Source organism: Arachis ipaensis, chromosome B5 (assembly GCF_059453495.1).
Source record: "Arachis ipaensis isolate K30076 ecotype BB chromosome B5, ASM5945349v1, whole genome shotgun sequence".
In the NCBI taxonomy this organism is placed as follows: domain Eukaryota; kingdom Viridiplantae; phylum Streptophyta; class Magnoliopsida; order Fabales; family Fabaceae; genus Arachis; species Arachis ipaensis.
The window spans coordinates 121,577,191-121,603,543 of record NC_142440.1 but is presented as its reverse complement, the minus strand read 5'-3'; the positions used below and the strand labels follow the sequence as shown (position 1 = coordinate 121,603,543).

General features: G+C 33.8%; 2 protein-coding genes across 2 annotated transcripts; one reads left to right on the top strand and one right to left on the bottom strand.

Annotated features, from left to right (window-relative positions):
• Window positions 1–214: 214 nt before the first annotated feature.
• LOC107641993 (transcription factor TGA2.2-like) lies at window positions 215–7,492 on the top strand. Its single transcript, XM_021124260.2, has 12 exons — window positions 215–403; window positions 591–697; window positions 824–906; window positions 1,138–1,344; window positions 1,458–1,535; window positions 1,612–1,671; window positions 1,959–2,036; window positions 2,132–2,183; window positions 3,095–3,366; window positions 3,646–3,891; window positions 6,675–6,799; window positions 7,200–7,492. The coding sequence occupies exons 1-12, from the start codon at window positions 339–341 to the stop codon at window positions 7,234–7,236; spliced, it is 1,410 nt and encodes a 469-aa protein (XP_020979919.1). The 5' UTR covers window positions 215–338; the 3' UTR covers window positions 7,237–7,492.
• Window positions 7,492–8,708, bottom strand: LOC107641992 (uncharacterized). The gene is made up of 2 exons (XM_016345336.3): window positions 8,264–8,708; window positions 7,492–7,681 (listed from the first exon to the last, which is right to left on the bottom strand). The coding sequence occupies exons 1-2, from the start codon at window positions 8,577–8,579 to the stop codon at window positions 7,620–7,622; spliced, it is 378 nt and encodes a 125-aa protein (XP_016200822.1). The 5' UTR covers window positions 8,580–8,708; the 3' UTR covers window positions 7,492–7,619.
• Window positions 8,709–26,353: the final 17,645 nt, after the last annotated feature.

Sequence of the window (26,353 nt, the reverse complement as noted above, 5' to 3'; positions counted from 1 at the left end):
AAAGCCTATGTATCAAGTACAAAATAAAATCTCATAAAAGAAGTACAAAATATAATATAAAATAGTACAGTAACAATAAACAGAAAGAAAGAATATCAATACGCTATCCAATACTTAATTCTTAACAAAATAAAGATTTTCATTTCCTTCACTCCTGAGTTCTCAGTTCTCACCCGGCGTTTCTATATAATCAGCTTCTTAAATCTTAATAACCGAAAGCGAAAGACTAAAAAAAAAAAAAACGAAAAACAAAAACCCCATGACGATGAAGCTTTCCTAGGGAGAGAAACAAAATCTTTTGTGATTGCGAGTTTAGAAAAAAAAAAAAAAGGATAAAAATGCAAAGCTTCAAGACAGCTCAAACAAGCTCCCAACTGTATTGTCATTCTCCCTTCTTGCTTCGGTATTATTACGTACCTCTTCTTTGTCTTTCTTTCTTTCTTTCTTTCTTTGTCATCTTTTGTCCATGTTTTCCCCTTCTGAGAGTGAGGCTCACGTGTAGCGAAGTTAATCTCTTCTTTTTTTTCCCTGGTGTCGAAAATTGTTTTTTGAAGCAGAATATGTTTTTGTTGTTATCTTGTTTGAAACAGGGGAGACAATAACACCAACCGGAACCCAACGCGTTTCTCTGATCTTGGCGAGATTCAACATTCTGCACCTGTGTTTCATCATGAAGATGCTGTTGATTTAAGCTCAAGTGAAACACTCTCTCGCTCTCTGATGATCATTTTATTTATTTATTATTGTTTTTCCTTTTTGTGAACATCGCAACTGGTGGGATAGCTGTTAAGATCATTTTAGTTTAATTTTGAGCTCATCGCAGGCTCAATGTTTAACATGAAGTCCAACAATGTAGCTGTTTCTGTTGCTGGCACTAACTTGCAGTATGGGACGTTGACCACGACGGTTGGTTCATTTTATTTATTCTAATTTTTCTATTGTCTTCAACCAACTTGGGTTGTATGATTGGCTACTTGCTTAGGTTCAAATCCGACTTTGTCCGTGCAGTAATCTATTGACTAACTTATATACATGGCAAATTAGTCCTTGTCTCGCCGGAAATGGAGATACCGTGAGAAATAAATAAAAAAAAATCTACGGTCGTCTACATCCTCTGATTTTTGGTTTTGGTTGTAGAACCTTGGGAGTGCAGAGGTTGGTGGTTCAAGTGGGGGTGGGTGCCTGGATACAGGGATAAACATGTACCAGCAAAAAGGGATGGCTATGCCAAACATGCCTTTAGGAAATGGTCATGTTGAGAATTGGGCTGATTCAGGCATGGCTGACAACAGCCAACAGACTGATGATACTTCCACAGATATTGATATCGATGACAGAAATCAAGTGAGTAAACAAGTGACAACACATGCTGAGTAATAATTACTTTTGGTTCAGCGATATAGACTTGTATGCTTTGTATGATCTGAGACGAGACTGTTTTATGAACCTTGTTTTAGTGCAATAGAGTTCAGCATGGGGCACCCACGGTTGTGGACTCGAAGGATGAGACAAAGATCAAAGCTGTTGACCAGAAGGTTGGTTTCCACTCCTTAGCTACTTATTGATTTGTGTACCATTCACTGCACATGCTTTTATGCTTCTATTTCTTAGACTATGCGGAGGCTTGCTCAAAATCGAGAGGCAGCAAGGAAAAGTCGGTTAAGAAAAAAGGTAACTTCTTTCCTTCTCTTTTTCTTGTTCCTTTTTTTTCTGCTTTTTTCGCTTCTCAAGTCTCAACACGAATTTTCTTCTTCTTTTCTTCATGCTAGGTGTTATTTATGTAGAATTTTTATATTTTCATTAAAGCATTTTTGTATTTTTCTTCAGAATTTTGTGTTTGTTATAAATTTTTTTATATTTATTCCATAAAATGTCTCTGTTTCTTTTTATTACAAAAATACTAGTTTATTCTTGTAGTTTTGTGATATTGAAATATGTTAATACTTTCTGGGGAATAGGCATATGTACAGCAGCTGGAGAACAGCCGAGCCAAACTCTTACAATTGGAGCAAGAGCTTCAGCGAGCACGTCAGCAGGTCTGCCAAGTTAAAAGATTTTCCAGTAGATCAGTTCTGTCTACAATTTGATTTTGTCATATTCATGGATTTCTCTCTCTCAATTTTCAATGCAGGGTATATTTATTGCAACTAACGGGGATCATACTCATTCATCTCTTGGAAATGGTAATTAAGTGGGGGCAAGGTTACTACTTACTAGCACTAGTACAATCATTAATCATCAACTATCAACTATAAATAAACTAATTACTAGTATATAAAAGCGTTAAAAATGAAAATTTCTATTAGGGCATTCATTAAGATTACTTATTTTAGAAAAATATTTCTAGTTTTTATAATTTTTTTATAATAAATACTTTGAAATATTTAAATATTTAGTTTTTAATATAAATTTTCCACGTATAACTCCTTTTGATAACTTCCGCAACTATATCCTAAAAAGAATTAGTGTAAAGTACATTTTTGTACCCTCACTTTTTTCATTTTTCGTATTTGTGCTTAACTCCAAAAGTCAGTAAACAAAATATGATGATACTGGTTTGTATTTTCATGTTGAGTTTTTTTATTTTTATAATTTTATGAAAAAAAATAAAAGATAAAAACAGAAAATATAATTTTATTACTTTTAGTATTTGTTTTCACTTTTCACAAAATTCTAAATTCAATGAACACTGAAAATAAAAACGCAGACACTAATGCATTTGCAACATATAAATTCACGTGAACTTAGCTTACTATTATTGATTATTTCAGAGTTGAGCACATAAGCTATATCGCCATGGGACATAGATTGTAATTTGTGTGTTATGATTAATCATTTAATTTTAAGAATCTCATAGTACAAATCATCTTTGTTATAGTGATGATCTCAATATCATACATAAATGATCGTACATGTACTTCTACTATTCAAATGTGCTCATGAAAACGATCTTAAAATAGTGTTAAAAGTTGCTTCTAATCTGTAACTTTTTTCACCGAACATTTGTCTGATGAATTTCATACTTTATTACTAAGTGATGTAATTTATAGTAGGGAATTCGTGACTAATGATTTTTATTTTATTTGAAATTTAGGGGCCTTAGCATTTGATATGGAGTATGGCCGGTGGGTTGATGAGCATCAACATTTGCTAAATGACCTTAGATCAGCCTTAAATTCTCAAATGGGAGATAATGAACTGCATCTTCTTGTTGATGGTGTCATGGCACATTATGACGAATTATTTCGGTTAAAGAGCATAGGAGCAAAGGCTGATGTCTTTCACATGCTCTATGGGATGTGGAAGACACCTGCCGAAAGGTGGCTGATGTGGCTCGGCGGATTCCGGTCGTCTGAACTTCTCAAGGTAAATTGGTTTACAACAATGTATTTGTATTTCGTTTGCAAATAAATTGAAGAATAAACATTTAGATTGATCTTCAAGATATTTTAAATTGGACATTTTTGTCTCCAACAAATTTTTATTCACTATAATATTTTGGAAAATTACTTCTGTTTAAAGAGGACTAATTAGTCTTATAAAAATTTATTGGAGACTAAAGTGGCCGATCTAACATTTTTTGAAGAGCAATTTGGGTGTCTAGAATATTCCATTGATGCTTTCTTTGCGTGTTTCGAGATGCAGATAGTTAAGAACCACCTCGAGCCCTTAACAGAACAGCAGTTGTTGGGGATTTGTAATCTTCAGCAGTCTTCTCATCAGGCAGAGGATGCTTTGAATCAAGGTATGGAGGCGTTGCAACAATCTCTTTCGGACACACTTTCCTCGGCCGCCCTAGGACCCACCGGTGCCGGAAATGTTGCCGATTATATGAGCCAAATGGCTATTGCAATGGGTAAGATTGCCAATCTGGAGAGTTTCCTTCATCAGGTAAGATTCAATATATTGACAATGAGAACTAAATTTAAGTATAAACACAGAACACTACGTCCATCCACTAATAACTGTTAAACATTTGAAGAGTCACAGTTATAATTTATCAGTGAGCAGATGTAGTACTGTTTCCTTTTTAACTCATAATATATTGGGAACTAAATGGAAGGAAGGATTTTAGATTGTGCAGTGTATTGTCTGGCATAAATCAACTAATTAGGCCCGTTCAAATTACCAAAATTACTTCTAGTTTACTTTATATTCATTCACATTTCACAGTAATATACTTGCATAACATTTTTCCGCATAGTATTTGACCTAATTTGATCTACCACGCTTCATTTAATAGTGTGCTAAAAATACTAACCACTATTAGGGTGCAGTTTAGATCGATTTTGAGTAACATTCGATTTGAACACTAATTTTATTTGCAGTATAGTTTGAATTGGATTGGATTTGCGGTTTTGTAAATTAAAAAAATTAAATATATATAATAAGTCTTAACATCAAATTTTAAATAACAAACAATGACATAACAATTTTTAATAATGTCTTAAAAATTTAACTATAACATAACGATAGAAATAAAATTATAGATTAATTAAAATAAATAAATAAATTATATTTTGAACATAAAATATTTATTAAATAATAATAATAATGCATGAATAATATAAAAATGTATAACAGATGGAACATATTATAAATAAAATTGTAAATATAATAATAAAATAATAATATTATACGGTTTGGATTAGATTGGATCGGTTTTGAAAAGTAGATCCAAAATTCGATCCGATCCATGAGTTTACAAAAAATAGAATCGAAACAAATTTAAATTAGTGCAATTTTAGTCAGTTTTCAGTTTAAATTGGATTAGATGAGCAGCTTAATTTGGATCGATTTGAATATGAACACCCTTAACTAGTAATAGAAGTCACATTTTGCTTTTGAAGATAGGATTTTTTAATTTTTGGTATTTTTGAAGAGAAATAAGTGTTAAATTAAGTATGTAATACATTTTTAAAATTTAATAATTTCTAATTGAAATGCTTTTCAATTTTTAAATATATCTATTTCTTTATGAAAAAATTTGGTTGATATTTGAGGCTAATTTTTTTTGTTATAGAAGTAGAAGTGGTGATATACACTAACATTGTAATTTTTGGTGTTTTTTAAAACTGTGGAAAGTATACAAATCGATTTCTGTACTTCAAAATTTTTAATTTTTTTAAACACAAATCGGACGGTCCGATTTCTGTACCTCTCAAAAATCGGATGGTCCGATTTCTGTACCTCTACAAATCGGATGGTCCGATTTGTGTACCTCTAGAAATCGGACGGTTCAATTTTTGTACTTCTAATAAATCGGACGATCCGATTTCTGCTTCTCTAGTTAAACGATTCAACATTTGAGTATAACACCCCAGCAATCCACATTTTAAAAAAACACCTCTATCACTTTAATATTAAAAATAAAAAGTTCGATATTTGAGTCTTGTTGTGTAATAACTATTTTCTTTTACCATTTTAGTTTAATATATATCATTTGATTATATATCTCTATAAAATAGGAGATATAGAGTATGTTTGGTTTAGCGTTTAGAGTATCAAGGATACGTTTAATCTTTTTGAAAGCTTCACCTTTTTGCTTGTTTTTTTTTTCTCTAAATACGAAAATAATTCTATCCTCTAACCTACGTTTACCTAAAACTAAAAATTCTAACTTTTACGTTCAATTCTGTCTTTCATTGTTCATTCTAATTCTCTCGTGCATATTATTATTTTTTTATAATTTTTATTATGTTTTGTTTATATGAATTTTTTATTGTTATTGTTATTTTTTTATATGAATTTTTTTTATTTTGTATTATGATTCTATTAATTTTATTACTCAAAAGTACTGAAATAATTAGTAAAAAAATATTAAAATTTATTTAAATATCTAAAATAAAATTATAAGATAATATAAAATAATTATTTAAATTTATCTTTTTCAATAGTTTTTCATCTAAAAGTAATTTTGCCAAATAACATTTAGTTTATTATAAACCATTTTAATATAAAAATTATCAAACAAACCACATTAATACTAACTTATTTTTTATCAAAATCAATTTTACAAAAAAAAAAAAGTCTAAGAACTAACTAAAATATAGTCAACTTAAAGTCAACTAATTAAAAAATCATTTTTATTTTTAAATTTAAAATTCAAAAATTTAAGATAATAATTTTTTTTTTCTAATAGACTTATTTTTTAACTAATTAACTCCAAATTAACTAGACCTTAATTGATTCCCTAGCAAAATAGTTTTGAAGTTTACAAACTTTAATCCATATCCCTATTGCACGGATAGATTTTGCTCTCGTTCCTGTTCCTGTCTTTAGATGTCTCGGATATGGATTGTCATATCTAATCATTCGTGTCCCAACAATTATAGTTTAACAGGTAGATATTGTTGGGACAAGTGATTTGCTTGCTCCTGGAGAAAGTATGCATATAGTCACATATCGTAATTAATAAAAGAACGTCCGCCAACTCAAAACTCTTAACTTAGGAGTAGAATACCTGTGGCGCCTTTTTTTAAGAGCGCGTAATAATTTGAGTGGATAAGTAACGAGAATACGTTCAAGGATTCTTAGATTTTGCTGAGTAAAATTCAACGATGAATATGAGTCCTTCAAATCCCTTAAATTTTCTTTTTCACTACGACCAAGCACACCAAATTACCTTTATATTTATATACATCCTAAATTTCTGAGTATACTATGTTTCTTAGGCTGATGTATTGAAGCAAGAAATGCTGCAGCAGTTGCAACGAATTTTGACCACACGACAAATTGCACGAGCCCTCCTTGTAATGAATGATTACATTTCAAGACTAAGAGCTCTCAACTCATTATGGTTAGCGCGCCCTAGAGAGTAGTGACTGATATTCAATATCTATCTATTGATATACATATATGTATGTATGTATGTATGTATGTATGTAGAACTTCCTTCATATATAGGACCCTTCTATGTTAGCTTCAGACCAATGGTAAATTGCTATTTACTCCCCTGTATGTGCAATTTATCCTTTAAACATTGTATGCTTCTAATTACGGTTAATTGCATTATAAAAAAAATACATCATAAGATAATTTCGGGAAAAAAACTGAATCGAAATTCCCTTTTTTTTTTTTGCATTATTAAAATATTACATTGCACATTTTAGAATTTTGAGGGTAAACTGCTTGAGTCAAAGTTTTGAGGATAAGTTACGATATACACTCCTGCTAATTTTCCATTTCTATTCTAATAGGAACTCAATGATGAGTTGCAGCGACTCTCAAGTTTAGAACGTGCTTAATAATCAGACGTACCGGGAAGAAACGTTTATTATTATTAGTTGGCGCAGATCTAATTTACTTAGAGATGATAATGGCCTCAATGTTGGATTTGAACTAGCTTTTAACTATTGCGAATTTCTGTATATTATTGGTACTTTAAATAGATATAGATAGTCATTGTGGAATATTACATTTATAGAAGTCATTATACCACAAACAAAGGTTCGTTCCAATGAGCTATAGTTCAAATGACATAGTTTCTCTATCTTCACCATTTTACCAACAATTTTTTTGTCAGGTGAAATAATTTCCCTTAATAATATTAAACAAATATCCCTATTATCTTTTATTTGTTAGCAAGCTGTAATCCTCAACATGAAACTCGAAAGAGTCTAGATTCTTCTGTCCTTATTCATCACTGATCCATAAACTCGTCTTCTGCTATTCATTGTCCCTGATATATACACATAAGACTTTAGTATCCCCATCAATAATCTCTGTTTTCACAATGGGACCACCACTAGTTTGATTCCAAAATGATCATAACGTTGACATTTTAAAGCGTGTTTACATGAACAAAAAAAAAAAAAGCATGTTTGGAAATATAAGAAGTTCCTTGATTTGAAACTAAATAGCATGGAATTGAACCAATGTAGCGTGAAAGAGCAATGGGTTCAATCTCCATTAATTATACTTCCTGGAAGAAGCAAAAAAACCTCAACTGTAACTAAGGCTAGAATTGAAGAGGGACATTCAAGTGCAATTGTCTTTATGTAAAATTGATTTCTGTATATGAATTTTCTTCAGAATTGAATTAGTGAGTTCTTGATATCAGAGACCGGATAAAGTTAGTGCCAACTAAAAATTACATAGGAGTGAAATACAACACTGTTCTATTTTTTACTCATTTCAAGTCTATAATTTACTTATTTTATTTGAAAACATGATCGGAGGTCAAATCAGAATAAAACCAAGTTCAAACTTATGTCATCTCAGGTTTCAAAACACTGTTACAAAACGGCATATGAGTCAGTACCTTGTCTTGGGTTTTTGCTGTACGCAACAGCTTGGGGAATGAAGACCCCGGTCCCTTTCCGACTCTTCCACAGGTTCACTACCCACTCAGGGGGTGAACCAGCAGTGCTTCCTGTCTCCCATGAGCAAAAATTACTTGGTCTTTGCGAGTCACTCTTGTAATAAACTGATCTGGTTGAACCGCCCTTGGCAACACCAACCGAACCGAAAAGTCTTGTTTCCGCCAAGTCTTCGTTATCTTCAGATGTCAACAACAGAATCTGCTTTCTAATCTCAGCGTAGAAAGTATCATCATCAAACTGTAACTGTATCTCCATGATATGTATCACTGTATCAGTATACAGGGCTTTGGACAAAGCAGTTTTGAATAGATTCTGAATTGGTTGGGACTTGATTTGTGTGTATGATGAAATTGACTTGTAAGTTGTGGCTTACAAATAAATGGATTTGAGGTTCATGTATATATAGATGAAGGAATCGTAGGTTAATCAAAAAATGGAATCACGTAGTGTGACTGGGAATAACATTTTTTTTTTCTTTATATTTGTATTTTTTTTAAGAATAGCTAAAGTTTAAGTTGGTTTTAGTTGAATCGATTTAATATGATTTGAAATTATGTAACTTATAAATTAATAAATTTCAAATTTAAAAGGATTTAATTTTTTCACAATTATTTAATAACATGAAAGTCTTTAAAACTAATAATTTATTGTTTTCGATGCAATTACACAATACTTTTATAGCAATTAAATTCTATTTTGCACTTGAGCTCATCCTTTAACTATTACCTCTCATACATCTCATACAAATCTAATAATCAATTATTTTTGTTTCTTTTTCATTCCAATCACATGCTAGTGAAAAAGAACGTACATCGTTGGTGGACAATGTTTTGGGACCGAGAAAGCAGGACTATGTAAATTTCTTCTGAACTAATATCCAAGGTGGAAGAATATATATGTTCATGTCGTAGGTTAACAAATGGCTATTGCGTGGAACATACCCAATTTTATAATTCAATAATTGAATGTATGAGCCAAATCAAATGTATTGGGAGGGTTTCGGCGGTTACTTTATGGTGACATAATGCTCATTATTCCTCATCTAACTTCAACATCAACCATACTTATGGTGCAGGTAACGATAAAATGTTCATGTGTTGTATGTTTTGTGACACTGACTTGGTTTGAGCCTTACGTAGTAGCTAAGTATTAGTTAATAATTTAATTTAATTGGAAGCGGATCACCACAACTTCTGCCGCATAACACAACATTAAAATGGTCAAACTCATATGCTAATTTTTGGATTAGTTTTGGTTCTCGGATGACATTTGGTCTCTTTCTTTATCAGCATGATCTAGAGCATCCTAAAGGCTGCGTTTGTTTCTAATAACAGGACAGGACAAGACATTGAGAACAGGACAGGACAAGACACTAATACACAGAGACATAAAATTTTGTATTCTTGTATTCTATTTGGTGATAAACTAGAACAAATTATAAAAATTCAATTTATTCTCATTTTTTCATTCAAAAAATTTGAGATGAAAAATATAACAATGAAAAATATAATTATAAAAAATTAACAAGAATAATGAAAGAAAAAATAAAAAATAAGTTGTATCCCTTATTAGTGTCTCCGTGTCCTTCCTGTTAGGATGGACACAAAATACACTAATTCAGTGTCTCTGAACACATTGTTTCTGTCTATGTCTTCTCTGCCAAACACGATTTTGTGTTTTAGTGTCCCTGTCTCAGTGTCCTATCTCTGCAAACAAACGCAGCCAAAAATATTATACAATTAAGGACACGACTTTTTTCACAAATAAAATTTTATTCGTCCAAAAAATAAGGAAAACGATACCAATTTTTGAGATGTAATTTTTTGCTTTATGAGATCAATTCCACTACAAGAAAGTATTAGAATAGCAATCAATTTTAGTGACTGAAAAAGCTAATTACTAATAGTAACCGATTTAGCGACCGATATAGAATTTTTAGGACAAAAAAATATTGGTCGCTAAATTACATTCAGCAATCGATTTTAGCGACCTACAAAATCGGTCACTAATAGCAACCCAATTTGCGACTGATAAGGTTTTAAATTTTAATACAACCAGAATAAAGTTGGTAACTAAAATCGATCGCTAATTTTTCATTTAGCGACCGAATTAGCAACCAAAACAGAAAGTAATGTCTTTGGAACTGTTGGTCACAAAACCAGTCGCTATTTTTTTATTTTAGCCACCGATTATGCAAATGATAGTGAAATAGGGTGATCAACTGTTTGGTCATCACTAATTCGGTTGCTAAAGTACTAGTCGCTAAATCAGTTGCTAATTGTTAAGTTAGCGACTAATTTTAGTGACTAACAGAATCAGTCACTAATAGCCACCGAATTAGCGACCGATTAGTTTTATACAACTAGAATAAAAACGGTCGCTAAAATCGGTAGCTATTTTTTAATTTAGCGACCGAATTAGCAACCAAAACAAAGGAAGGAATATCCTTGGGATTCTGAGTCACAAAATTGATTGCTATTTTTTAATTAGCGATCGATTTTGCAACCGATTGATAGGTAAATAGAATGAAACTTGGTTGGTTGCTAATTCGGTCGCTAAAGTTGTGGTCACTAAATCGGTTGATAATTTTTAAGTTAGCGACCGATTTTATAAACTAATCAGTCGCAAAATCGGTCGCTAATTAAAAAAAAGATATTGTCTGAATTACCCTTACAAACCCTAACTCACCCACTCCATTCTCATCTTCTCTAATCAGATACCATTGTCGTCTCCGAGCTCCATTGTTGTCTTCTTCGCCGCCATCTTCTGCATCTCGCCGCTATCTCCTGAGGTCCCATCGACGTCATCTTCTACGGTCTCGGCTGTCTCTTGAGATCTCGTCACCGTCTTCTTCTGCAGTCTCGGTGTCGTCGCCTTCGTTGTTGAGATCTTGGCGCCATTTTTATCTTTTGATATGTTAGCACTGTCTTCGTCATCTTCAAGCAGGTAACCTTCTAATCATTATCTTCAAGCAGGTAACTTCCTAATCGCTGATTCTGATCTATTCTGTTAGGTTTGGTTTTTTTTTTTGCTCTGGTTAGGGGTTTTAGCGATGTGCTTCGTTGAATTTGCTTGTTGATCCGTTGCTTTCTCTTCCTTAATTCTTCTTTCTGTTGATTTTGGGTGATTAACTTGTTTTTGATATATTGTTGATGATTTTGTCCATTGCAAGAGTGTGGGTTTTTCATTGATGGTTTTTTTCAGTGAATTTGTTTTTTATTTTTTCCGTTAGACACTGGTTTGAAGCTGTTCTTACAGTGCATAAATAATTTTTCTATTAGCATTCTTTTTTTTCTATCTTTACATGTTGATTTATGTTTAGTTTATTTTTAATTTATCGTTGTAAATGTGAAGTTGCTGGTTTTAGGGAATTTAGCTTCCAATATGAGAATATGGAAATTTTTTGTTTAACTCAATGAGATTAAAACAGGGTCCATGGAATATTATTGAGCTTGGGGATGCGCGCACAGAGGGACTATCCAATGGTTAACTGCCAGAACATGTCGGGTTGGCTATATAACCGACAGATGAGACTCATCAGCCATAGGACATGCATGCATCATATAAATTTGTATGTTTTGATTGAGTGTGTATTTATTTTAGTTTGTCTAATTTCTTAACCATGTTTATCTGCTACTTGTTTTACTTGCTGTACCTGAATCCTATCTGTGATTTCTTTGTTTGTCTTGTACGTGTATGTTTATCTGAGAGACCATTTTTGGTGGAGGCGTGATGAAGGTGATTTCTGGTATGTGGTAATGAAGGTTGAGGCAGGTGGATTAAGTGTTGCCTGAGTATTCTAATGTATGTATTGTTTGGATAGGAATGAGCGAGGTAAGTTGAATAGGAAGTCCCTAGGCACGTCCTTGGTCCTTTACATTTCTTTAAACCAATTGCCTTACTAAATTGTAAACTAAATAAAACTTTTTTATGATTTTTTAAAATTATGTTTCCTCCATAAAGTCTTTCCAAACGATTATTTCAAGGATAAACTATTTTATAATGAAATTAATTCAATTTGCAAGTATTTCTTTGCTTTGATGGTATTCCCGTCCCTACTGAGAACGTGTGGTTTGTTCTCACCCCAAAATCCTCCACCCTTTCAGTGACACAGGTTCGAAGACTCAGTTTGAAGCTGCGGGCGATTATTAACTTTATTTATGAGTTAAGTTACTTTCATAGAATTCCCTCGCTTGTTGATTAAGATTTTTATTTTATACAGAGGGATATGTGTTGTATATGAGTTTTAATTTGATTTACTTGTATAAGATTTATTATTATTAGTAATTATGTGATTATCATTACGTGGTGATCTTTGATATATGATTTTTAATGAATTGAAAACAAAATCTTCTGGCATTTTCTTAAAGATTGAAACCGATATCGAACTAAATGCTCAATATTAAATAGTTAATAAGGAAAACAGGTTATTAATGCCTTACTTTTAGTATGATCATGACGTACTAGAAGTTGGGTCGTTACAATATGGTATCAGAGTGGTGCAGCCAGAAGCGTGACATTCTAATAGTGAGGGTGTTACATTAACAAAGAATATGCTACATTCTTTTTGTTTAATGTGAATATGCTACATTCTTGTGTGTGTTGTTGATTATATATTTTGATCCTTAAATCATTTAAACAAAGAATTCATGCTACAAAGTAACTAGATTGATATGGATATAGCTTTAATTAGGGACTATGCAACTAAGGGACTAGCTAATTTTTATATAATCTCTCTAGTTTCTGCTTTCTATAAGCAATTTGGCAACACTTTTCTAAGAATGAAATCTCTATCACTAGCTAATTTCATTTTTTACATGTTAATCTTTTTGTTGGTTATATATTTTTTTGTGAAAAGAATTCATGCTACAAAGTAATGTTGTTAATTTGGGCTATGCAATTAATTATGGGAGTAATGTCGTTTTATGTCCAGTTAAATAAATAGGGATAATATACACAATGCATCACTCAAATTTGAACTATCAAGTATAGCAAATTATTTTCTGTTTATAGGAAATTTTTGTAGTTAAGTTGAAGGAGTCAACCTTAGTCCCATAGCCCTGTTCTCATTGAATATGTAATTATGAATTAAATTGTTTGTGATTTGCTGTTGTAAAATGATTTTGTGACGATGAAGTGACCTTGTTGAGTAGTATAGTCTTGTGTATGGTTCTCTTAATATATACATGCCAAACTTGATGCAAATGAATTTGAATGTGTTGTTTGCAGTTTTGATCCCATTACTCAAGTATTAGCTTGACCGTTGGAATTTTCTGTGCCAACACAGAAAGTTCAGTGCCATTCTTCCAAGAACCATTAATTGTTTTTTTTTTGCAGCAGCAGCACTGTAGGTTGTTGCTGTTATGGTTTATCTGATTTTTTTCATGTCTTAATTTTGACATCTGCTGTGGTTTTCTCACTCACTGGCTAGACCTTTTGGGCTTCCAAGAAGGGTAAGGATTTCTTGTTGGCATGATGTAGGTTAAAATAGAATTCATCCCCTTTCTCGTTAAGTTATAGTAACTAATCCTTCTGTTCCACATTGATAATCATTTTGAGAATTGATATTTTTAAAATTTAACTAGGTGTTTTATTTTATCCTTTTCTTCAGGTTTGAAGTTGATTGTGTAGCTTTTATTCTATTTTTAAGCTTTGTAATTGTGTGAGGGTGTCCAATGAGTTAAGGTACTTTATTTTTATTTATTTAATTATTTATCAATTGATGTTTTATTGTAGTTCTTAAAATGTGATTTGTCCATGCATTTAATTAAAATGCACTATTACTAATGGAATAGGTTATGAATATGAGTCAGAGTCGTAATTGGATGTACAATAGATTTAGACATGGTCGAAAATGTTTAACTAGTGAATTTACAAAAGGGGTAGAAGAATTTATTTCTTTTGCTGAGAGATCAATAGATTTGTCAAATGGACAAATTAGATGCCCTTGTTCTAGGTGTAAAAATAAAGTATATATGAAGTCTGAAGATGTAATAATCTATCTATATAGGAAAGGATTTGTTTCTGATTATTGGCTTTGGACAAGTCATGGAGAAAATAACCCAACCTTATGTGAGATCCCTAATAGGATGGAGGAGCAGATTTATGAAGCTTTTACTAGATTTGAGTTTAAAGGCCATGGTGATTCTGAGGACGAGGAGTCTCCAAATGCTGATGGTAAAAATTTCTATGACTTGTTGCATGCATCAAAAAAAGCCTTTATAGCCAAGATGTGAAAACCACATTGAACTTTCATTTACTGTTAGATTAATGATAAATAAATCTGAAAGAAATATTCTCAACGATCTATCGATCAACTGCTTCAACTCATGAGAGAGACCCACCCGAAAGATAGTGTAATCCCGAAAAACTTCTATGAAACTAAAAATATAGTTTATAAACTCGGGTTAACTTCAGTAAAGATTGATTTTTACGTTAATGGTTGCATGTTGTTCTATGCTGAAGATTGCAAAAATTTAAAGGAACGTAAGTTTTGTGGTGCACCACGGTATGATGCAAAAATAATGAATGGAAGACACAAGAAGATTCCTATGAAAAGGATGCACTATTTGCCTCTTATTCCTACGTTAAAATGATTATATGCTTCTTTGAGTTCTGCTCTACATATGAGTTGGCACCGTGCACAATAGAGGGAACCAGGAGTACTATGTCACCCATCGGAGGGGAAGCATGGAAGCAATTTTTGAAAATCAAGACCAATTGGTGGGTTGTTATTAGAACGAAATCAAGACGCATAGTTGATGATCAATATACACTAGAACAGGCATATCAAGATGAAACAACACCTGAAGAACTTGTAGGAAATGATGAACCATTAGGAAGTTTAAGGGCCGAGGTTGGTACATACGAAGAAGTTTAAGTGGATGAAGTAAATGTAGTTTACATAGATAATGGGGAGTTTGAGTTTGACAATGATTCTGAATATGAATGTGAAGATGATCAGATGGATACATTACTTGATGATAATGAAGATAACAATAATGAGAATCAAAACAATATTGATTACAATGATAGTGATAGTGATGATTATTAGTCTATGTCATTCATGTGATTTTTCCTTTAACATTTTTTAAAAGATAATAGTTGCTTATTATTAGACTATGTGATTGGTACTTGATTATTGTCTTATTTGGATATTTTCTTTACATATATACATGCTAACTAATTTTTAATTTAATTGCAGATGTCTGATAGTGACAAAAGAAAAGAAAAGCAAAAGACGACATCCAATAGTAAAATAAAAAAGGTGAAACTGACACGACTTGCTGAAAGTTTAGAAGAACCAATGATATGCAATTTTACTATTATTCCATCTGCTACAGCCAATACACTTCCATCATTAACTCCCAATCCAGGTACCTTTAAAAATGCTCAACCAATGCAGATCAAAGAGAGCAAGTACCCAGCAATGAAGTTGAAAATGAAGGCAATCAAATTGGAATGTTATCTACTCACACATCTTCAAATGTTGAGACAAGTCAAAGGAAGCTAAAATTGTACTTGGCAGGAGATTGGGTATGTTTTAACATTTTTATTTTTTGAAGTTAATCTCTTATATTTGCATTCCGATTGATATTAAGTAACATCTACAGATTTTTACGTTCACCAATCGTGCGCGACTCATGCGATTTCGGACATTACTCTTAGCCATGGCCTTCGTGGAAAAAATACCACATGCTACTAGGAAATTTTGGTGGGAAAAGTTCGAAGTAGGTTTTAGAGAAACATTTAACCTTCGTAGATTAAGAATTAGTTCTAAGTTTGAAAATTTTAATATATATCAACTTACAACTATTCATACTTATATTGATTATTCAGAGCAAATATTAGTTTATTCCTCCAGATCTTCATTGGGTTCAAAAAAATTTTAAGAAGCGAGGTGCTGCTTTACTAAAAAAACTTATTGGGAAAAGTCCGTGCAAATCGTGTCAAACCTCAATGGATAGGAGAATTTATGTGGGATGCTCTTGATGCTTATTGGGATACTGATGTTGGGTTTCTACAAAAGTGTAAGACCCGGTTAATTAACGGCTAATTAACCCATAAATGAGAATTTATTCTAGAAAGCCAAAAATATTATTTTTATAGCTAAATGTGATAGAGGAGTTTGAGACGAGAATTTCGGTACCAATTTTATAGAAATCGGACCAAGATTGGACCGAACGGGCCAAACCGGGCCAACCGGACCCAAAGTGGGCCCTTGGCCCAACTAAACTAAACCAAAATCCTAGTTTTCAGCAGTTTCTCTCCTCACAACACACAAACACATGCTGAAATGGTGGAGAGGAAGGGAAGAACACTCTCTCAAGTTCTCTCCCTTGGTTGATCTTCAAACTACCATAACTTTTGATCTAGAGCTCCGATCGCCGCACCGTTTGCGGCCACGCGTTCACCGCGGAGAGCTCTACAAAAGTCATACAATCAATCTTAAGGTAAGCCATGTTTTGCTCTTCGAAATTCCAGCCCTTGTTTTCGAGTTTCATGGATGAAATGTTGAGATTTTGGGCTCTTTGATGTTATAGGACCCAACTCTCTTGAAGGAGAAGGTTAATCTTGTCTCCTTGGACCTTGGGTGTGGTAAGATTCTCAACCCTAGTGTAATTTGTTGTTCTATGATGTTTGGGTATTGAGATGTTGTGTATGGGTATGATGATTGTGGCTTAGGTTGTGTATATGTGAAAGTTGGAGCTTGATTGGTGATTTTGGAAAGCTTGGGAGAGGGTTTTGTGTGATAAAATCTGTTCTTGGAGGTGTTGAGACCTTGAGAGCTTGTGGACAAGTGGTTTGGAAGTGCTCCGGTTGAGCTTGGGAAATCGGCTAAGGTATGGTTTCGGTTTCCCGTATCTAATATGTAATGTGGTAGGAAATACTTAGGCTAGAGGCCCTAAGATAGGCATTGAATTGTTGATGTTGTTGAATGGTTGAGATATATGATGTGATCATATATGTGATTATGAATATTGATGCCTTGATTGTGTAATATACGAGAAATGCATGTTGTGATATATGCTTGATGGATGATTGAGGTTGAATTGATGGGTGATACCATGTTGATGGTGAGTATGATGTTGATTATGTATAATGATGGTTGATTAGAAATGGTATTATTGGAAATTGGGTTGAGGGAGGATGTATGACATGATATTGTGTTTGTCCTTTAGCCATTTGATTGAGAAGTGTTAAAAGGGTTGGATGGTGATTTTGGAAAATTTGGTAAAATGTCAATGTGTGAGTTGAGGATGGCTTGAAGTTGATTTTGGTACATTTTGATTGATTTCAAATAAAAGGGATGAAATTGGCATGTTTTGATTGATTTTTAAAAGAGTTGAAAGTGGCTTGTTTTGAAAATGGCACTTTATGATTTTGTATGAAAACATGGTTTTTGGGCATACTTTGACGGGACATAACTTGGACTACAGATCTCTGATTTGTGCCAAACCTGTTTAGAAATGAAATTGGATCCGGGATGTCCATGCCGTTCAAAGAACAGGTGAAAAACGATTTAAAATGAGAAAGTTATGTCCGTCGGAAGATTGGGGGTTGAATTTGTGAATTCTGCAGCTTTTAACTTAGAAAATTTTTAGCAGAATGACCCTCCGCGCGTTGGCGCACTTGGCGCGTACGCGCCGTTCTTCAAGAAAGCACCATCCACGCGTGCGCATGGTGTGCGCGGGCGCGCCGATGCGCTGCACCAAATGCCCAGCCATTTTCCCGAGAGTTGTGCCAGTTTTGTGCCTGGGGCGCAAGAGCACCCACGTGTACGCGTGGTTGACGCTCGCGCGTCGTTTGGCTATTTTTCAACCCGCGCGTCCGCGCGTATGACGCTTGCGCATCGATGAGTTTTGTGGCCATCCACGCTTGCGCGTGGAGTGCGCGTACGCGTGGCCCTGTTTTCATCCCAAAGTTGATTTTTGAGTTTTAAAAGCCAAATTTCATACTTCTAAGCCTCCGATCTCACCACTTATGTCTTAAATCATTATAATATGCCTCGCAATGAGGCAAGGGGCTAGTAAATGTAGTAACTTGCGAGTGAAGCAAGGAAAAGATGAATGATCAATGAGGATCAAAGATGATTATGTGAGATGCGGAGGATGGCGGTGGAAGTGCTTGTTGTGCTATGGGCCGAAGGGCCGTAATTGTTAATGAATTGGCTGGTTATGGATTTAACCGTGAGCCGGATGGCTAGATTATTGCCATGTTACGGCGGAGCCATGATTATGGCTAAGTATAAATGCATATATGCTGTTGAATGAATTGTGAATGTTTGCACTTCCACCATCAGAGATGAGGGTTTCCCTGGGAGGAAGCAGTGGCTAGCCACCACGTGCTCCAGGTTGAGACTCGAAGCTCTTGTGACCCTATGTCGTAAGTATGGCCGGGCACTGTGAAAGGCCCGGATGAGCTCGCCCTCGTAAATATTCACCAGTGAGGGTGATGGATATGGATCATGATTATGATCAAGTTTATGATGAGTATAACTCGAGTTGGGGATGCGCGACAGAGGGACAGTCCAATGGTTAGCTACCAGGACTTGTCGGGTTGGCTCTATAACCGACAGATGATATCATCAGCCCCTAGGGACAGGCATTCATCATATGCATACTATATGAATTGTTTGAGATTGCCTATTTGACTGCATATTACTTGCTAATTGTCTAGATGCCTTATCTGTTCCTATTTGTAAATCTCTTGTCTGATATAACTGTGTTTGCTATATTATACTCCTGCTGGTGGTTGGGAGGTCTGAAGGAATTGGAAAGGGAAGTATTAGTTAGACTGAAGGATCTTTAGTCAGTTGCCACTTACGGTTTAGTTTGATTATAAGCTTTGATATTATCTGGAGGAAGTTCTAGGATTGCCTTCGGCTTTCCTCTATTATTATGTATTATATATGTGGAAGCTGTTACCATGCTGGGGACCTCTAGTTCTCACCCATGCGGATTTTGTGGTTTTCAGATGCAGGACGTGAGGTTTCTCGCTGAGGCATGCTGGAGACTTCTGGATTAGCGAAGATTCTTGTTCTCAGGACTCTGTTTTGGTTTATATGTTTTGCTTAGATACTTTTATCTCCATTACATAATACCAACTGTGATGACTCCTCTTATAGGAGATTTTTGGAGAATAGGGTTCTGTATTTGTGTCCCTTTGGGTTTCCTTTGGGGTTTTCTTATTTTATTATATGTATATATTGCTATGCTTGGACCGGTTAACTTCGCAACCGGATTTTGAGTTTTGATATTCCTATTTTTGACACTCTTTCATATATATATATATAATTCTCGCGATGGTTTATTCTTGTTCGTTACGTTATCGATCAGAGTGTTGCGCTTTTCGAGTTACGATTTTTGTTTACCCCTTTTTCTTCAAAGGCTCCTAGTAATAAACATCATTCATACTACTATACGTACTAAATTTTTATTTTAGAGGTCGTAATGCCTTGCCATCTCTGAATTATGACTTAAGCATAAGATTCTGTATGGTAGGGTGTTACAAAAAGAGTGCACAAGGCAAGTTAAATCAAGCATAAGATTGCAGCGGGTTTGGAGCAGCTCTTTATACTATTGGCTCAATTTCCATTACCCAACACAAAGCTAATATGATGATGTTATAGAAAAACTTAGATCTTTTATGTTATAATTTTATATACTTCAATTGGTAGTTGATACTCATAGGTTTTTTTTTAATTTATATGTTTGGTAGAAAAAATCATTAAAGAGGACTTCAACACAGTTAGAATTGTTTGCGAAGACCCATAAACATAAAGATGAGACATGGGTGGATAAGAAATCAAAACATGTTGAGGTGAGTCTATCTTAATCAAAATATATATCTCTCCCTGTATGTATTAAACAATATTGCATTTGATAGGAGGATTCTACATATGTATCTTAACTATATTATTGAATATATAATCACGTGCATTAGGTATAAGAGGATCCTGCATATCAATAGCATCGCACTAGTAACCTTGACCTAAGGAATAAGTTTTTACATAAACCAGGGATTGACATATCAAAAATAAAGAGTAGCAATATTGACTTCTTAAAAACTTTCACTGAAGTAAATAGGAAACCCTCTCCAAGCTAGAAGATAATTTTTATTCTTGTTTTTTATAAGAAGAAAAGATAAATAAACAATGTTGACATGCCATTTCATTTTGTGTATATTTTAATGAAAAGAGAATAGTACACTAGATATATGGTTAATTCTATGCTGATCCTGTCATTTCTATATGCATATTATTATTATTATTATTATTATTATTATTATTATTATTATTATTATTATTATCTATTTCTGTTCTCCACTAGACAGGCTTCTTTGCATTCTCTTATTGAGATTGTTGTTACAGTGTGTGATGAATTCCTTTTTGTATTTATAAGCTAAGATACATATGATGATTGAACTCCTTGCAAGTTAAAAGGCTGGTTATTGAAGTTAATGGCTTAATGCAATGTGTGATCCTGCTGATACATTTTTTATTGTATGATGATAACAAGTAAACCAGTTAGTCTAGAATTATGCATAATCTGTTCTCCATTTCTTTTTTCATATTCTACTTTTTTTCTCGTTCTATTTTTGGTACTTATTAAATTATTATCTCCCTTATATCATCATTTTATTAAACTTATGATAGTGAAGTTTTGGGTTTATTTCTGTTTTTGTTACTTAACATCCTTTATTTTTAGTTTTCAAAGAAGTATTTAACATATACTTTAATTTTCTACATGTATGGTTTCACTAGCTAGTACCGTTGTTAGTGAAAAAAAAAAAAGAAGATAACATTGTGCTTATATATCATATTATATGATGTATGAGGTACGTGGTTTTTGTTTGCATAATGGTGATTCTTATTCTTTTTATTTTCTCATGTAATAATTGATCTGATTTTGATATTAGCAGGATGAATTTAAGAATGCTATAGAACAGGCTACACAAAAAACGTCTGAAGAAGGAAGTAATGTAACACCCTCACTATCAGAAGTCACGTTTCCGGCTACGCTACTCTGATAGCAAGAAGTATTACGATTACTTTACATATTAAATATTAAAATAAGAGCCTGTGACCCGACACTGTATCGCTGATTTCTTTGAAAACCAGAAAATAAATACTTTATCTTAAGAAAAATACAAGCAGGCATAGATTCATATACAAGACTCCTTACATAATATCTCATAATATATTATACAAATAAAACATACAACTCCTATCCCTCTTACAAACTTGTAATAACAAAGACAAGGGAAGAAAATAATCTAATTAACACATCAGTATATAAACCAAACACAGTATAACTCTTCTTAATGCCTCTTCATCTGGTTCCTGAAAAGGTAAAGCTGTAGGGGGGTGAGAACCTAACCACACGGTTTCACCACGGAGTTTCAAAGTTGTCATAAGAAGATATCTAATAAGAAAACTGATTTCAAGCTTAATGATTATCATTGCCTTATGAATCTTTTAAAAACCAATACGTAATCGTTCAAAACCTTTTCGAAGAAACAATGTTTAATATTTCAGAAATCCGAAACCTTTCCTTTATTATAAGAAAATCTCAAATCAGACATCAACCACGCAATCAAATAACACAAACATTAATTTAGCACCAAAGTTTATTCTCAAATGTAGCATGCCAGGACAAACACAGGCAAGACAGACAAGGAAAGCACAAGTAGGTAGCAGTTACAACAAATAGTTCAAGTAGCAGTTAAGAACAGTTTAGCAATTAGGCAAACCAAAACAAGTTCAAACCCAAGCAAAGCATACAGATGCATATGATGCATGCCTATCCTATGGTTGATGAGGCTCATCTGTCGGTTATCCAGCCAACCCGACAAGTCTGAATTGTCCTTAGACTGTCCCCCGACGTGCATCCCCAAGAGTTTATGCATAGCTTTTCTCAAATAATCAATATTGCTCAATGGGGATAACATTCCCGGGAATTTATATAGTTCCCGGTACACTTACGTCGTAGGGTCAATAGAGTATTGAGTTTTCAACCTGGTACAAGTGGTGGCAAGCCATGGTACTTTATCCAGGGAACCTCGTATCTCAGATAATTCAAATTCATAAGCCAAATGAATAATTCAAAGATCATATTTCAACATTCTCAATCCATATCTCAACATTCTCATCATTATCAACATTTTCATCATTCTCAACATCATCATCATTCATCAATCCAAATCTCGTTTCCAAATTCATTCAAATACCATATTTCAAAGAAAATCCTCATCATTCTTCTTTCCATTCCATCCATTAACAATCCCAATTCAAAACATAATTCTTTCTTTGATAAATAAATCAATCTTAAAACATATAATGTTTAAAAACAAATCTTTTTAAGTAATTACTTCAAATAAAACTTCCAATTTTATAAAATTTCGGCAGCATCTCCTCTAAAACTCAGACACTGCCATCCTTTTTGGGTCCCATCCAAACATTTCTCAAACCTTTTCTCAACCATTTCCAAATCTCAAACATTTTCTAGAGTTGAACCAATTCCAATATCAGTTTATTTTCAAATCAAATAAATTCCAACAACAAAACTCTTTTTAAAATCAAATCAGCTCAAATATTAAATCATTTATAAAATCAGACCAACTCAAAATCAAACCGCTCCCAGAATCAATTTATTTTCATATCTCAAATTATTTCCAAAATCAATTCATTTATGTTATCAAATAAAACTCTAAAACCAAGAAAATCCACCTTTCACAATAATCAAGTAAATAACATTTCAAACCGCTTTTTACCAACAACCATACACCACTCACATAATTAAGCACCCAATAATCCAATCCAACAAACCATCACATCCACAAGAAAAATATAATCACAGAAGTATATCTTTTTGCTTCAATATCTATTTATCACAACTCTGTAATGTAAAATAGATTTCAAGAAAAAACCCCTACCTCGATGTCTCAATCGTAGAATTTAACTCAATAATCCCCTTTATCCCCAATTTATGGCAGCAGCAACGATCTTAGCAGCTCCATTATCAATTATGACTTTGCAATAGATAAATCAACAGTGGCTAAAATGGAAACATACTTCTGTAATTAAAGTAAGGGTAGCACAAGGAAACCAAATAGCAGTAGGATAAAGGCAAAAACATTATAAATTTTAGAATTAAAGGATTTGAAATCAAAATAGGAAGAATAGTGCTACCGGAGACAACAACATTCAGTAGTTCCAAACAAGGGCGGCAGTAACATCACTCCGAGCGATTAAGACAGTAGAGACACCAACAATAATAAGAATAGCGGAACAAAATAGAAGTGGAACAAATTCAAGAAAGGAAGAAACAGTTACCAGTAAATCTGGCCCGGTTTCGGCGACGACGTATAACTAAGTAACTCGCGACAATAGAAACCCAAGAAGACAGAGGCTTTAGCCGTGGTCTCCGACGACGCAGCAACAACCTGGGTGCAACCACGGCGGGCCCAACAACTTCAGTGACAACTCCCGGCAAGCACAGCAATTCTAATCCCACATATAATAACCGAAACTCAATTATCAAACAAATACCACCATAAATTCCTCAATAAATTATAACAAAACGACAACTATGGGTGTTCAGAATGAGGAATAACTTACTATAATTAGGGGACCTATGGAAACAGAGCAGCGGCGGCAATTCCAGCACTCAGAAGAACCGAAACCAACCTAAGCAAATTGGGCCAGTACCAAAACTAGAACCAGATTGGGTTTGGAATGGTAAGAGCGTCGTCCGGCAACTGCAACAGCATTTTCTAGTATCCTTCAATGAGCAGAGATAGAATAGTAACGACAACTCCCACCACCGTCACCTCCTCTCTTCCGGTGACCAACTCCAGCGGCAAGGACGGTGAATGCTTCGGTGGCGACGGCCATGGGAGCTCGGCGCAAAGCTGACAGCGACGGGAGGCACAAACGGCGGCGATTCCTCCTGCGGACGTAGCTGGCGGCGCGAATCGTTCTCTCTCTGCCCGATCTCTCTCTCTCCTCTTTGCGACATCGTCGGCGACGGTGGTGGCGGAAGCTCGTGCTCCTTCCTTCCTCAGCGATAGCGACGCGGCTCGTGGCCCTCGTGAACGGCGACGATAGGGCGTGGGTCCTCTTCCGTCCCGCTGCGCCTTTCATCTGCGAACCTTCTCTCTCGCACGCGGCTGAACTAGCGGCGATGGCGGTGGCAAGACCCTCTGCGCGCCATCGCGTTCTTCCTCTCTTCCCACTTTTCTTCTCAGTTTCCCCCTCCCCTCTCTGTCCCTTCTCCGTTCTCCCTCTTCTTTCTTTTTCTCTTTTTTTTTTTTTGGTGAATGGGTGAATGGCTGAGGGTTTTGGGGGGTGGTAGCGGTGCTGTTAGTATTAGGGAGGTTAAGGTTTAATTTGGGTATATTTGGGTTAATTAGGATTTGGTAATTCTAATCAAATTAGGGTATATTTTATTAATTCGAAATCTAATTTAATCCCTTAAAATTACTTTAAAAATATTACTTAATTATCAATTTGCTAATTACATTTTAATCAAATATCTTAATTTAAAATTAGAGATGATATAATTTATTTTCTTTACTTATAAAATTAAAATATTAAATTCTAAAATCTCAAATATTTAAACTAAATCATATAAAATTCTTATTCTTTTACAACTGCTAAATTTTATAATTTAAGTATAGAAAATTGTTCAATAATAAATAAATTAAGTAAAATTTATATTTTAATTATCAAAACTGATTTAATTTATTTTCAATGAAATAATTTATGAAAATAAAATCTCTAATAAATAAATAAATTTGAAATTGGCTCATAATAAAATTTTTCAAAATTTCTGGGTCTTACACCCTACCCCACTTATAAAAATTTTCGTCCTCGAAAATTAGTATATTACAAAATACATTACAGTTTTAACACTTTGTGTAAAAGCAAAGAACCTTAGCATTCATATTTATATAGTTTCAAATACTTTGATTATCATATAGCATAAAGATATAAGGGTAGGATTGTAACTACAAGATAGAAATTACAAAGCAAGCTTGATACAAATGATGACATGGTTCAAACATGTAATGGTAAAGCAAGGCGGCGAAAGGTTATAAAACAGTTTGGGTTTAAAATGACGTACTTAATATTCGCACACTGATGTCGCACCAACTTCAGATATTCAACTATTCAAACTTCAACATAACTTATCTCTACCATTCTCAACTGTACTTCATCGAACAACTCATCTGAGGGTCTCAACTTTGTCAAATACTTTGCAAATCTTACTAGTTCCTGACCTAACATTAACAAAATTCTTTCACGTAAAACAAAGCTCCATAGCATCCTATGGCATCGCACATGTACCAACTTTACCTTTCGCATTCACTAACCGTGTCCTAAGAACTAATGTATTATTTGTCATATCTAAGATCGCACGGGACATTAAAATAAATCTCAAATCACGCATAAGGACATAAGATTTTAGAAAAGAATGACAAGTGACAAGGATAGTACTCATAGGAATTTAAAAGAATGAATGAAATTATAAGTAAACGAGGACACATAAGTAATGAAAATTGCCAGAAAGGAATCAATTGACAATTACAAGGATAACTCTTGAAGAAATTCGATAAGATCAATAAGAAGAAAAACAACACGTTAGTTTGTAACAAATTTCAAAATGAGTCGAAGAAGTATGAGATTTTATAGAAATGGAATGATTAAAGACAATAGCGACGCACATAGCAGAACAACTTCAGATTATTATAAGGGTTCTTTAGCTCGTGGAGAAATATGAGGTCAACAACTGTGTTACCAGAGTTCTTACCATATTCGAAAACGTAGACAAATCAAGATATGTGTAAGTTACAAATTGTGAAATAAAGAAATATAAACTACATCTCAAGAAAATGAAAAGGATAAATGAAACTTCAAATTACACGACATGATTAGAACGCATATGCCAATACCATCTAATTAAAAAGAGCACTTACTAATTTCAAATATTTAAGGATTCTTGCCGTACCAAAACAATTTTCAA